Source organism: Mustela erminea, chromosome 11, assembly GCF_009829155.1.
Source record: "Mustela erminea isolate mMusErm1 chromosome 11, mMusErm1.Pri, whole genome shotgun sequence".
In the NCBI taxonomy this organism is placed as follows: Eukaryota; Metazoa; Chordata; class Mammalia; order Carnivora; family Mustelidae; genus Mustela; species Mustela erminea.
Genome location: NC_045624.1, coordinates 51,445,459 through 51,458,120, shown reverse-complemented (window position 1 = coordinate 51,458,120; position 12,662 = coordinate 51,445,459). Strand labels below are relative to the sequence as shown.

Genomic DNA, 12,662 nt, shown 5'->3' with positions numbered 1-12,662 from the left:
GCCAGTACCATACCAACCAAATACCATACCATACCATATGTCTTGATGATATCAGCTGTGTAATAGAGTTTGAAGTCTGGAACTGTGATGCCACCAACTTTGGCTTTCTTTTTCAATATTCCTTTGGCTATTCGAGGTCTTTTCTGGTTCCATATAAATTTTAGGACTAATTGTTCCATTTCCTTGGAAAAAATGGATGGTATTTTGATAGGGATTGCATTAAATGTGTAGATTGCTTTAGGTAGCATAGACATTTTCACAATATTTGTTATTCCAATCCATGAACATGGAATATTTTTCCATTTTTTTGTCTTCCTCAGTTTCTTTCATGAGTACTTTATAGTTTTCTGAGTACAGATTCTTTGCCTCTTTGGTTAGGTTTATTCCTAGGTATCTTATGGTTTGGGGTGCAATTGTAAATGAGATGGACTCCTTAATTTCTCTTTCTTCTGTCTTGTTGGTGTAAAGAAATGCAACTGATTTCTGTGCATTGATTTTATATCCTGACACTTTACTGAATTCCTGTACAAGTTCTAGCAGATTTGGAGTGGAGTCTTTTGGGTTTTCCTCATATAGTATCATATCAGCTGCAGAGAGTGAGAGTTTAACTTCTTCTTTGCCTGTTTGGATGCCTTTAATTTCTTTTTGTTGTCTGATTGCTGAGGCTAGGACTTCTAGTACTATGTTGAATAGCAGTGGTGATATGACCTCTTCTTTCTTAAAGATCTAAGAAGGCTTGTTGATTTTTTCAGTTTGTTCAGCTTTTTATTTGTTGTTAGGATGGTGTAGTGACTTTCAGGCTTTTTGCATGCTGGACCAGAAACCTGAAGTTTTTAATGCTTTCAAAGTACTGATTTCTGTATCTGTTGGTTTTAAAAATTTATTTCTTTTTTATTTTATTAATTGATTTTTTTTTTTTAGTTTACGATTACCTTCTTTCCTCTTTAATTTGCTCTTCTATCTTCTTCAGATGGAAATTCATATCATTTTTGATCTTTTGTTCTTTAGAGCATTTAAAGATAATTTTTTTAAAAGATTTTATTTATTTATTTGATGGAGAGAGAGATCACAAGTAGGCAGAGAGGCAGGCAGAGGGGGCAGGAAACAGGCTACCACTGAGCAGAGAGCCCAAAATGGGTCTGGATCCCAGGACCTTGAGATCCTGACCTGAGGCAGGCAAAGGTAGAAGCTTAAGCCACTAAGCCACCCAACCACTCGTAAAGATACTTCTAAGTACTGCTTTATCTGTAGGCCACAGATTTTGATACTTTGTTTTTCTTAATTAAACATGTTTTTAAAATTCTGTGATTTTTGTTTGAATCATGAGTTATTTAGAAATACATTGTCTAATTTTCAGATATTTGGAGATTTTTTTCCCCCCAGTATATTTTTGTTACTGAGTTTTAGTTAATCTCTTTTTATTAGGGAGCAAACTTTCTTTGGTTTCACTTCTTTTAAATTTATTGTGATTTGTTTTATTACCCAGCATATGATTTGTCCTTGGAAGTGTTCCCATGTACTTTAAAAAATTGTGTAGGGGCGCCTGAATGGCTCAGTGGGTTAAAGCCTCTGCCTTCGGCTCAGGTCATGATCCCAGAGTCCTGGGATTGAGCCCTGCGTTGGGCTCTCTGCTCAGCAGAGAGCCTGCTTCCTTCTCTCTCTGCCTGCCTCTCTGCCTACTTGTGATCTCTCTCTGTCAAATAAATAAATAAAATCTTTAAAAAAAAAACAAAACTGTATATATTCTACAGTTGTGTGGTAGAGTGTTTTGTGCATAAAATCAAATGAGCTGAGATTATTGTTGAAGTCTTTTGTATTTGGACAGATTTTTCTGTCTACTTGTTCTATCAGTTCCCAGAGAGGAGTGTTGAAATCTCCATATATTATTGTGGTTTTCTCTGTTTCTTCCTTTTTTCTGTTAAGTTTTACTTGGTGGAGTTGAGACTTTGTTATTAGTTGGATACACATTTAGAATAGTGTCTTCCTGAATCATCTTTATGCAATATCCCTGTTTATTGCTGGGAATGCTCCCTGCATTGAAGTCCACATTGCCTGATATTAATATAGCCATATTTGCCTGGTATATCTTTTCCATCCTTTAATTTTTATGTCTTTTTATATCTAGTAAGTATGTCTTATGAGCAACATATAGTTGAATCTAAGCCTTTTTATCCCAATTTATAATCTCCTATCTTTTAATTGGAGTGTTAATCTAGTTTTCATTTATTGTAATTATTGATGTGGTTGGGTTTGAATTTGCCATCTGTTGTCTTATTGGTTCTTTGTCTTAAAAACCATACTATTTTCATTTGATTTTCAGTTTTTTAAAAATACAAGTTGACTAATAATAGCCTTGAGAACCAATTTAATTTCACAATTCTTTTAGATCTACATGATTCTTTACCTCAGTATTTTAAAGTTTTCTTACACATATAATTCATTAGTAATTTGTATTGAAGATTTGTTTAATATCTTTGTAAAACATTAAGTACATTTGCAAAGATAAAACAATTTTTATTTTCCCACTCCTATTTCTAGATTTATGTAATTTTTGAATAATTATAATAAAAATTCTAGTAGATATAAACAGAGTTAAAAACAAATATAACTGATTCTTCATGGTCATCCTACTTAACAAATGGGAGCCGAAGGACATGAACATACCCGATTGTATCATACTAGTAATAAACATAAGCATTCAGTATCTGCTGGTTCTCTCTTCTTATTTAACTAGAGAATTGGAGAGAATGTGAGGACTAAGGATCATATTGTACAAATGCTGAATAAAATTTCTATGTTTATGTAATAATCTGGCTTGGAGTATAATTAGAATAAAGCTGCTACGTCTTTAATGATATTACTGCTCTATACATTATTTTAGATAATCATGCTACATTTGTACTTGAGATACTATTCAGAATTAGGGAGTTTAATCTAGCTTGGGTCAGGGAAGTGATGTTTTTGGTTGTTTTGCAATGTAAAATGACACAGGACTTTGTAAAAAAAAAGTTGTCATTGATAATGATTTCATGTCTCTAGGGATCTTTTACTTATCTTTTAAAAATTTAACTACTGAGACAAAGTATATGAAATTTCTTTCTATTTGGCTTTTTATTAGAGTGAAAGATAAAGAGTCTATGATTTGTGTGAAGGTAGAAGCCTGGAATAGATTTATCTTTTTCAGATCCAAACTAGTAGGAAAATAAGTTGTCCTGTGGTTTAATATTTAAAAAGAAAACTTTGTTTCAAAGGATTTATTTATTTATTTTAGAGCAAGATTGAGAGAACATGAGTAGGGGGAGCCTGGGAGGAGAGAAAGAATCTCAAACAGACTCCACACTGAGCTTGGAGCCCCATGTGGGCTTGGACTCATGACCCCATCATTCCCTGAGCCAAAATAAAGAGTTGGATGCTTAACCCACTGAACCACCTAGGTGCTCCCCAATTTTTAAAAAGTAATCTCTATGCCCAATATGGGGCTCAAACTCATGTCCCCGAGATCAAGAGCTCCAGGTTTCACCAACAAGAGCCACCCCGGTACCCAAATATTTTTTAATCTTTAGAATTTTATTTATGCCTTAAAAGCATTTAAGTGACAGTAGAAATATAGTTTCTTGTTCGAGATTCACTAGGGATGTGCTTGTTTTTTGTTGCAGCAAGAGAAAGCGACTACCATGGATTTGACTAAACACTTAGAAAGCACTCTGAAGACTCGTGTAGGTACCAGAATGGAAAATCTGGCAGCTAAGGTTGAAATGTTGAAAGAAATTAGGTAAGTAAAAGCATATTTTTGATAAGGATAATTTTAATTTTCACTTATTTTAAAGATTTATTTATAGAGAGAATATACAAGCAGAGGGAGGGGCAGAGGGAAAGAAGGGAGAGAGAAAGAGAATCTCAAGCAGACTCCATGCTGAGCACAGAGCCTGACTTGGGGCTCAGTTTCACCCCTGAGATCATGACCTGAGCTGAAATCAAGATTCAGATGCTTACCTGACTAAGCCACCCAGGGACCTCGAGAAAGATAATTTAAAATAATTGCTGATTAGTTTGTGCTTTGTTTAAATTCTATACTCATCATTTTTCCTTTGACACTTGATCTTTATATTTTTATGCCTTTAAAAGAGAGAAACTAAAAACACTTAGCCTGAGCTGAATTTTATAGTGTTTGTGTCAGCATTCCTTTGTTACTACATGGAGTTATATATGGTTATAAAGTCATCTGTGAGAATGAAATTAAAAACCAACACAAGTTCTAAGTGGTAGTTTGATGGGAAACTACTATGCCTATTTTTATTGCTTGGTGTTATTTTTAGGCCTATATCAAAACTAAAGATTTGAAAGAAAAAAGTGGTTTTCGTACAGTAGAAGAAAAATGGTCTTCATGGAATCAGGAGAGAAGAAATTGGTTAGGAATCCTTGTGCAGAGTTTATTAAGCATTTGTCAGACTCTGTATATGATTTATGTAGGTATTTTATATTAATAGATGATTGTCTTACTGCTGGTTAGGGATAATTTTTCCCTCTTTTCTGGAATGTGGGAAAAAATAGTTCTCAAGACAACCTAAATTCCTTTTCATGCTACACAAAGTACTTAAATCAGTTACTCATTTTCTCAAATACTTGGAAACAATAAGAAGATGTTCATCTGAATTAATATTGTGTGTTGCTGTTTTGTCCAGTTGAAATTTGTATTCTCCAGTATAAATCCATCAGCTGTCATCTGGTTTATAAGCCTCTAGATAGTTTGAGTAATTTTGTTCCTCGAGAGCCTAATTAACTTTTGATGCACTACCAGAAATTAAGTGGCTACACTGCCACAGATATGGGGCAGATTTAGGACCAAAATAATCCAATGTATTTTAGTACATTTTTGAGGAAATAATGTGCTATTTGAGTGGTGGCTGTCTTGTTAGAAACTAGAGAAAAGAATATGGATGGACTTTGTTGTTTTTGCTAGCTGGCTTGCCTCTCCAATTGTTTTTTTTTTCTTTTTTTCCTTTTTTCAACTCTACAAATGTTAGTCTGTTTAATAGGGTACAAGGACTAATGTGCTTGCAGTCTTAACAAGTTTAGCTAAGTCTAACATTTTTAAGGAATTGTTCAGAAATCTAACTGTATACTAGCATTGAAGGTCTATTTGATATGATCAGACTTTTAAAGTTGTCCTTTATTTTATTTTATTATTTTTTTAAGATTTTATTTTTATTTATTTGACACAGAGAGAGGGTATAGGCAGGGGAGCTGGAGAAGCAGGCTCCCTGCTGAGCAGAAAGCACAGTGTGGGACTGGATCCCAGGGTCTTGAGATCATCACCTTCATGAGCTGAAGGCAGAGCCCAACTAATTGCGCTACTCAGGGGCATCTATGTAAAAGTTTTCTAATAAAGTTTTATTTGATTTTTTTCTCAAATGTATATATATTTCTAAGATTTATTTATTTATTTATTTATTATGCTTCTGTGCAGAAGCAGGGGGGCTGAGTCAGAGGGAGAGGGAGAATGAAAATCTCAAGCAGACTTGTTGCCACGTGTGGGGCCCAACACAGGGCTCCATCCCATGACCCTAAAGTAAGATCATGGCGTGAGCTGAAATCAAGAGTCTGATGCTTGACCAACTGAGCCACCCAGGTGCCCCATGAATCAAATATATTTTTAATTACAAATTATGCCAGTTAATTGATGATTTTATATAAGGTTTTAGCAAGTACCCCTTCATAGCCAACATTGTATGTTGTAACTTTAGACCATTATTATTTAAGCACAACTTTTTCTCACGTCAACTTAAAAATTTCTTAATCTTTTCCTTTTTGCTTTTGTTTTTAAATAGACGTGTCAACATCAATGTTCGTTTTGGAAATGACCTCTCAGATGCTATGCAAGTGTTAGATGACGAGGGCTTTACTATCCCAGCTTCTTTGACTGAATTAGAGAGAATTTGGGCAGAATACAATCTTGCTCAGAAGAACATACAAACTTGTGAAAATGTGGTGGGTCCAGAATTTTTCTCTCTAAAGGTTTTATTTGTTGATCATATGGGGATATCATTTGGGAAAGATTGTGGATATTATAGTGATACTTTGCATGAAATCTTTAAATTTTATAGCATCTTCATATTAATATTTTGACTCCCAATTTTCTTGCCTTGTTAAAAAAAGATAGATAAATGGTGATTGTGGATAAAGTGTTAAGAAAATCTTTTCCCCTTTTGCATGAACATTTGACCATTGTTCAATTCCTTCTCTTTTTCCTTGGTAATTTAATAAAATAATATTTCAGTCATGTTACTAGGCGGCATTGGTTAGGTAAATCTCCCTAGTTGGTAATTTATATCTGGACTTGAGAAACTTTAAACTACAGATGCTTGGTGGAGGCTCTTGCAACCGGGCATACCATCCTTGAGGAACTTTGGAAGCTATGCCTATAAAATATGGTGGCTTTTGAAGGGGGTGAAGCTTGTAAGCCACGGTGGTTGTGACACCTGCTAATGTATATTGTTTTGGGGTCTGAGTGGTGTGGTGGTCTGAGTGGTGTGAAGTATTGGACTCTGCCTTACTATTAAATGCTGTTTAAGCACCCATTATTGAAAGGTGGTTATTTGTGGGTAGGGGAGGGTATGAAGAGCAGATTATTTCCTATGAAATCTTTATTAGCATAGGTACAAGTATATTTCCTCTCACAATTTTCTTTAGTTTATATTGAGCTGAACAGAGCTCCTCTTTTTCATATGAAGATACTTACCACAATCATAACTTTCCATAGTACCTATGAGTTCCATACTTGTGTTTGAAGTTGCTCCATCTGAATTATTGGTGGTTTCTGTGGTTTCTACCTCTGGGGATTGTACCCCAAAAGTCGTCTTCCTAGTTCATACCTAGGTTGCCCAGTTGGCAATAGCTGACTGTAGGCGAGAACTGAACAGAATAACTAGGTCTTTGGAAATTCCAGAATTGTTAAATTTGTACAAGGGACTGTATTTGTGTCATTTTACATGTTAGACCCTAACTGATCACTTCTAATTACAGAAGAAAAAAGTGACAAAAGCAATGAGTTTGATCTATATGAAACACAGGTAATGTGATTAGGTAGTTTATAAACTTCTTCTTTACACTTTTAAAATGGACAGTTTTGTTCTTATTTTATAAATGAGGAAATTGAGGCCTACAAGGTTTAAGGAAATTGCTGAAGATTAAATAGTTCTAAATGTTAAAACGGTATTTGAACCTAGGTATGTCTGACTACAAGGTGTATTCTCTTTCCATTTAAACTATGTTGTTGATATTAAAGTAATTCATGATGTCTTTTCTTTCTTTTTTTTTTTTTAAGAATTTTAAAAATTTATTTGACAGAGAGAGAGAGGCAGTGAGAGAGGGAACACAAACAGGGGGTGTGGGAGAAGGAGAAGCAGACTTCCCACTGAGCAGGAGCCTGATGTGGGGCTGGATCCCAGGACACTGGGATCCTGACCTGAGCCAAAGGCATACATTTAACTGACTGAGCCATCTAGGTGCTCCTCTAGTATATTTAAGAAAAAAAATTATTTATTTACATAAGTAATCTCTACACCCAATGTGGAGCTCGAACTCATGACTCTAAGAACAAGAGTCATATGCTGTCCAGACTGAGCCAGCCAGATGCTCCTTTGATTTTTTTTTTTAAAGGAGATATTTGGGGACACCTGGGTGGCTCAGTCATTAAGCATCTGCCTTCAGTTCAGGTCATGATTCTAGGGTCCTGGAATTGTGAAGCTGCATCAGGCTCCCTGCTCAGTGAGAAGCCCGCTTCCCTCTCTCCCACTCCCTGTTTGTGTTCCCTCTTTCGCTGTCTCTCTCTCTGTCAAATAAATTAAAAAAAAAAAAAAAAAAAAGGACTTATTTGTTTCTGCTTACTGCTAAAGCAGCTCCTTACGTTTCAGGATTTAATTTTGGGCTTCATTTCCTGAAAGTTCATTTGATAGACTGAAGAGTGGATTATTGAATAAATCCAGAGTTATAACTGCTGCTGAGTTGCCTTTTTTTTTTTTTTTTTTTTTTAAAGAGAGGGGTGAGGAGGGGCAGAGGGAAAGGGAGAGAGAATCTTAAGCAGGTTCCATGCCTAGTGCAGAGCCAGATCTCATGATGAGACCATGACCTGAGCTCATATCAAAAGGTGGACACTTAACCAACTGAGCTATCCAGGCATCCGGCATTTTATTTCCCTTATTGAACTTAATTTAGGTCTAGTGTTATTTCATTTATGTATTTTGTACAGTACCTCAACTTGATTGCCATGTGTATTTTTAATGAGATTCTTTTCTTTTTTGCGTATAGTTATAAAATGGCCTGGTTGAACTTACACAAAAAAGAATATAAAATTCAAGCTTTTTAGTGTATGTGGCAGACACTGCAATAGGTAGCAGAGACACAGATTTGTTTAAGACATGATTCTCTTGGATGTGGGATATACATATAAATAGTTTCAATGTAGCTTGATAAGTACTATAATAGAGATAATGCATAGAATTCTTGGATCTCTCTCATATGCCTATTTCCAAACCTAACCTCTTAGACAAATTGGAGGTTTTACCATGGTGGAGATTAACTGAATCTCGAAGGGTAGGTAGTTGAAGGAATTGACAGGTGGAATGGGAGCAGGAGGGAGTTAGTGTATAATTAATAATAGGAACTTGGATAATTTTTTAAGAAAAACAAAAATTTCAGTGTTGTCCATATAGTGGGAAAAATAAGAGTAGGATTATGAAATACCTTATTTCTAATTAAGGTAAAGAAAGCTCTTTGTTAGTTTGGTGATCTCAGGAGAAAGATGCTTGTCTTAAAAGCTACTGTGTTTGGAGAATGTAATGTTAAATTTTACTCACTTTAAGACATTAGTTTTTTTTTTTTTACATAGGTCAGTGTGTATAAAAAAAAAAAAGCCAGCTGGTGTATTAATGATTGTTATTGTTTTCTTTCTCCAGAACGAAGGGAGTATTTTGATTGCCAAAAGAAATGAAGTGCAACAGAAACTGAACATGGCAGTAGAAGTTTTTATTCTGGAAGTAGATGAGTTACCTCTTAATAAACGCTTGAAAACATTGCAGGTTAGAATTTAAAAAGATATATATACATTAAAATATGTTTATCATTTGAGAGGTGAAATATGCATTTACTTTGAGATTTCAGATAGTACTAATGGCTACAAAATTTTTTCTTCTTTTGGATGAATTAAAATTTCTTTTTAATAGGATTAAAATACTACTTTAATCTATTTAATATGTTTATATATGTATATCTATCCTGCAAATAAAGTAAAATGGTCAGACACATCAGGATTGCTAGAGTGGCATTCACTGGGAAAACTCATGGATACAGAAGCTGAAGCAGGCATGTGAGTCCCTGTTGTCTGTTGCATTCCAGCAGAAAATCTGGTAGGGTCACATGTCAAGAGTTTAGAAGAGGAGTCCTGATTCAGTATCAGGGGCTAGAGTACAGTAGCTCTAGGTTGTTATTCAACCTTATCTTCAGCCTTATCCTGCCATCTCTGCAATGACTTTAATTTGGAGTGAATGCACATGTGACAGTGTTATGAAACATTTTTCTCTTTGTTTATTCAGATTTTTTTTTAGTCTCCTTTAATGATGTTTTAAAATTTTTCTCTAAAAACCCTCTGGCATTTCTTCATTTAACTTCAAGATATGTATACTTTTAGTTGCTTTTGTGGCTATTACCTTACTTTCCATTTCTTATTTTTGATGGTGTAGTGGAATACTGTTGATTTTTATTTATTTGTTTGCTTATTTATTTTTACTGTTTTTTAAAAAAATATTTTATTTATTTATTTGACAGACAGAGATCACAAGTAGGCAGAGAGGCAGGCAGAGAGAGAGAGGGGGAGGTAGGCTTCCCGCTGAGCAGAGAGCCCGATGCGGGGCTCTATCCCAGCACCCTGGGATCATGACCTGAGCTGAAGGCAGAGGCCCAACCTACTGAGCCACTCAGGCGCCCTTTTACTGTTGACTTTTATACATTGATGTCTCTGGCAACTCTCCTGAACTCTTTTAGTTCTCATTTCTCTATTAATATTCTTTGAACTTTCTTTGTGGTCATATCATTTGAAAACAACAGCCATCTTCTCCATCTACTTTTTATATATCTTCGGACTTTTACTGCATTGGTCAGCATCTTTAGTAACAAGTTAAATCTTGGCTGTGCTAGTTGGCATCCTTGTCTTATTTTGGATCGCAGGGAATGAGTTTGCTAGAGAGTTGGGGAAAAGGATATTCAGGGACATCTTGACACTGTCTCTTTCTGTCTGCCTGGAGGAAGATGTAGTTTAGATAATACCACGTATAGTATAAGTTCTTCCAGAATTGTGAAGTGACCTTTGCATGCAAAAGGGCAGTGGTATAGTAAGAATGTACCTGTTTATAGTGCAGTTTTTACTTTACCCTGTGAAGGTCTTTTTCTTCTCATGAACTGCTAGTAAACATAGGTTTGCAACCGAGATCATTGTAAAAACTCTTCTTAAAGTTTAGTCTTATGAGAGTTTTTGCTATATCTGGTTTGTTTCCCTTTATATTATTCCCCTTGGTCACCAGAATATTTTTTAAACTTCTATTTTGATGAAGTAGTTTGATATTTACCTATATTCTTCAAATACTTAAGAAATAAAACCTATGGAGGTCAAAGAAGTTAAAGTTCATGATTTCTGATTTCCTCAACAGTTACTGAGACTTCTTTTGTAGCCTAAAATACATGGTTGATTGTTTATGACTGTTCCTTATAAGGTAAAAAAGAAAGTATATTCCAGGTATACTTGGTATGCAGGTCCTGATGTATAGCTATTATTTTAATCCTTAATCTTCTGTATCTTTTCTTAGTTTTTGATCTGATCAGTTTATCAGTTTTGAGAGATTGTTATATATTCTAGTTCTTTAATTGTTAAAAAAAAAGTCAGTGCTGGGGCACCTGGGTGGTTCATTGTTAAGCTTCTGCCTTCAGTTCAGGTCATAATCCCAGGGTCCTGGGATCAAGCCAGTGTCAGTCTCCCTGCTCACCAGGAAGCCTGCTTCTTCCTCTCTCATTCCCCCTGCTTGTATTCCCCCTCTCACTGTGTCTTTCTCTGTCAAATGAATAAATCAAATCTTTAAAAAAAAAGTTAGTGTTGTATTGTTGGGTGTTAAAGTATTTATGATTGTTATGTATTTTATTTTACTTTATTTATTTTAAAGATTTTATTTATTTGACAGAGAGAGCACAGTGAGAGAGGGAACTGAAGCATGGGGAGTGGGAGAAGCAGGCTTCCTGCTGAGCAGGGAGCCTGATGCAAGGCTCGATCCTAGGACTCTGGGATCATGACCTGAGCTGAAGGCAGACACTTAACGACTGAGCCACCCAGCCACCCCTGTTTTGTATTTTAAACTGTTTTCTTTTCAACCATTATGTGACCTTACTTTTCCTTCATGGTATTAAAATATTGTTTCCTTTAAAAATTCCTTTTCTGCCTCTATTTTTTGCTTTATCTTCTTTCCCTCCCTTTATCTTATTTTTTATTTTAAAATTTTTTAGAAGATTTTAATTTATTTAACTGACAGAGAGAGAGAAAGCGCGTGCACAGCAGGGGTGAGGGGGAGCAGCAGAAGGAGAGGAAGAAACAGGCTCCCCACTGAACAAGGAGCCCAATGCAGGGCTTGATCCCAGGACCCTGGGATCATGACCTGAGCCAAAGGCAGATGCTTAACCTACTAAGCCACCAGGCACTCCTCCCTCCCTTTATTTTAAATTGAATGTCTTTCTTAGACAACATATTAATGGATCATTTTTTAAAAGAAGCTAATGTATAAATTTGTCTTTTGATGGGTAACTTGATTTATATGTTTATAATTACTGTTTTATTAGAACATATTTCTGTAATTGTTTTGTGTTTCTGTTGGTCATGGTTTCTATTTTTTCCCGCCTTTCCTACCTTATACCACTAATATCTTAGAACATTCTCATCTGCCTTTGGTGTGTCTTCTTGCTGTGTATTTCTCTCCTAAAAATCAGCTAACCACTTGTTTAGGATTTTAGTTACAGAATGTTACAGGTATTGTAAATGATAATTCAGATAACAAACTTTAGAGTTATTCTCTCATTCTTATTTGATAAATTGTTGGATATCTTTTGGTTTTCTCTGTGTATTGGAGTATTTTCTCAAAGTACCTTATTCCCTTGAATATTTATTTATTTATTTGAGAGAGAGAGAGAGAGAGAGAGGGTGGAGGGAGGGGCAGAGGGAGAGGTTTTCAAGCAGAGTCCCATTGAGCTTGGAGCCCGATATAGGGCTCAGTGTCATGACTCATGAGATTATGGCCTGAGACGGAACTAAGAGTTGGATGCTTATTTGACTGAGCCACCCAGGTGCCCCCTCTAAGAGTACTTTCAAAGAGCTCTTTGTGTGGTTGATTTTGTAAAGTATTAAGTGTCTCAGGATATCTTTTTTTTTTTTGAAAATTTTAATAACATTTATTTATTTGAGAGAGAGTGTGAGCGATCCAGCATGGGGGGGGGTGGCGGGCAGGGAGGAGAAGCAGACTTCCTGCTCAGCAAGGACTCTGGGATCATGATGTGAGCCGAAGGTAGATGCTTAACTAACTGACCACCTAGGCACCCCTGTCTCAGTATATCTTATTTAAACATTTAAACAG

The 12,662-nt window shown here is 35.6% G+C and overlaps 1 protein-coding gene across 2 annotated transcripts in view; it reads left to right on the top strand.

The window, feature by feature from the left end:
* The window catches only part of STK31 (serine/threonine kinase 31), an 88,794-nt gene that overhangs the window by 29,100 nt on the left and 47,032 nt on the right, over positions 1 to 12,662 (top strand). For both annotated transcript variants that reach the window (XM_032305853.1, XM_032305852.1), the window contains exons 9-11: positions 3,657 to 3,772; positions 5,829 to 5,988; positions 8,955 to 9,077. In XM_032305853.1, the coding sequence (XP_032161744.1) occupies positions 3,657 to 3,772; positions 5,829 to 5,988; positions 8,955 to 9,077 (399 nt within the window). The remainder of the gene's footprint in view (positions 1 to 3,656; positions 3,773 to 5,828; positions 5,989 to 8,954; positions 9,078 to 12,662) is intronic.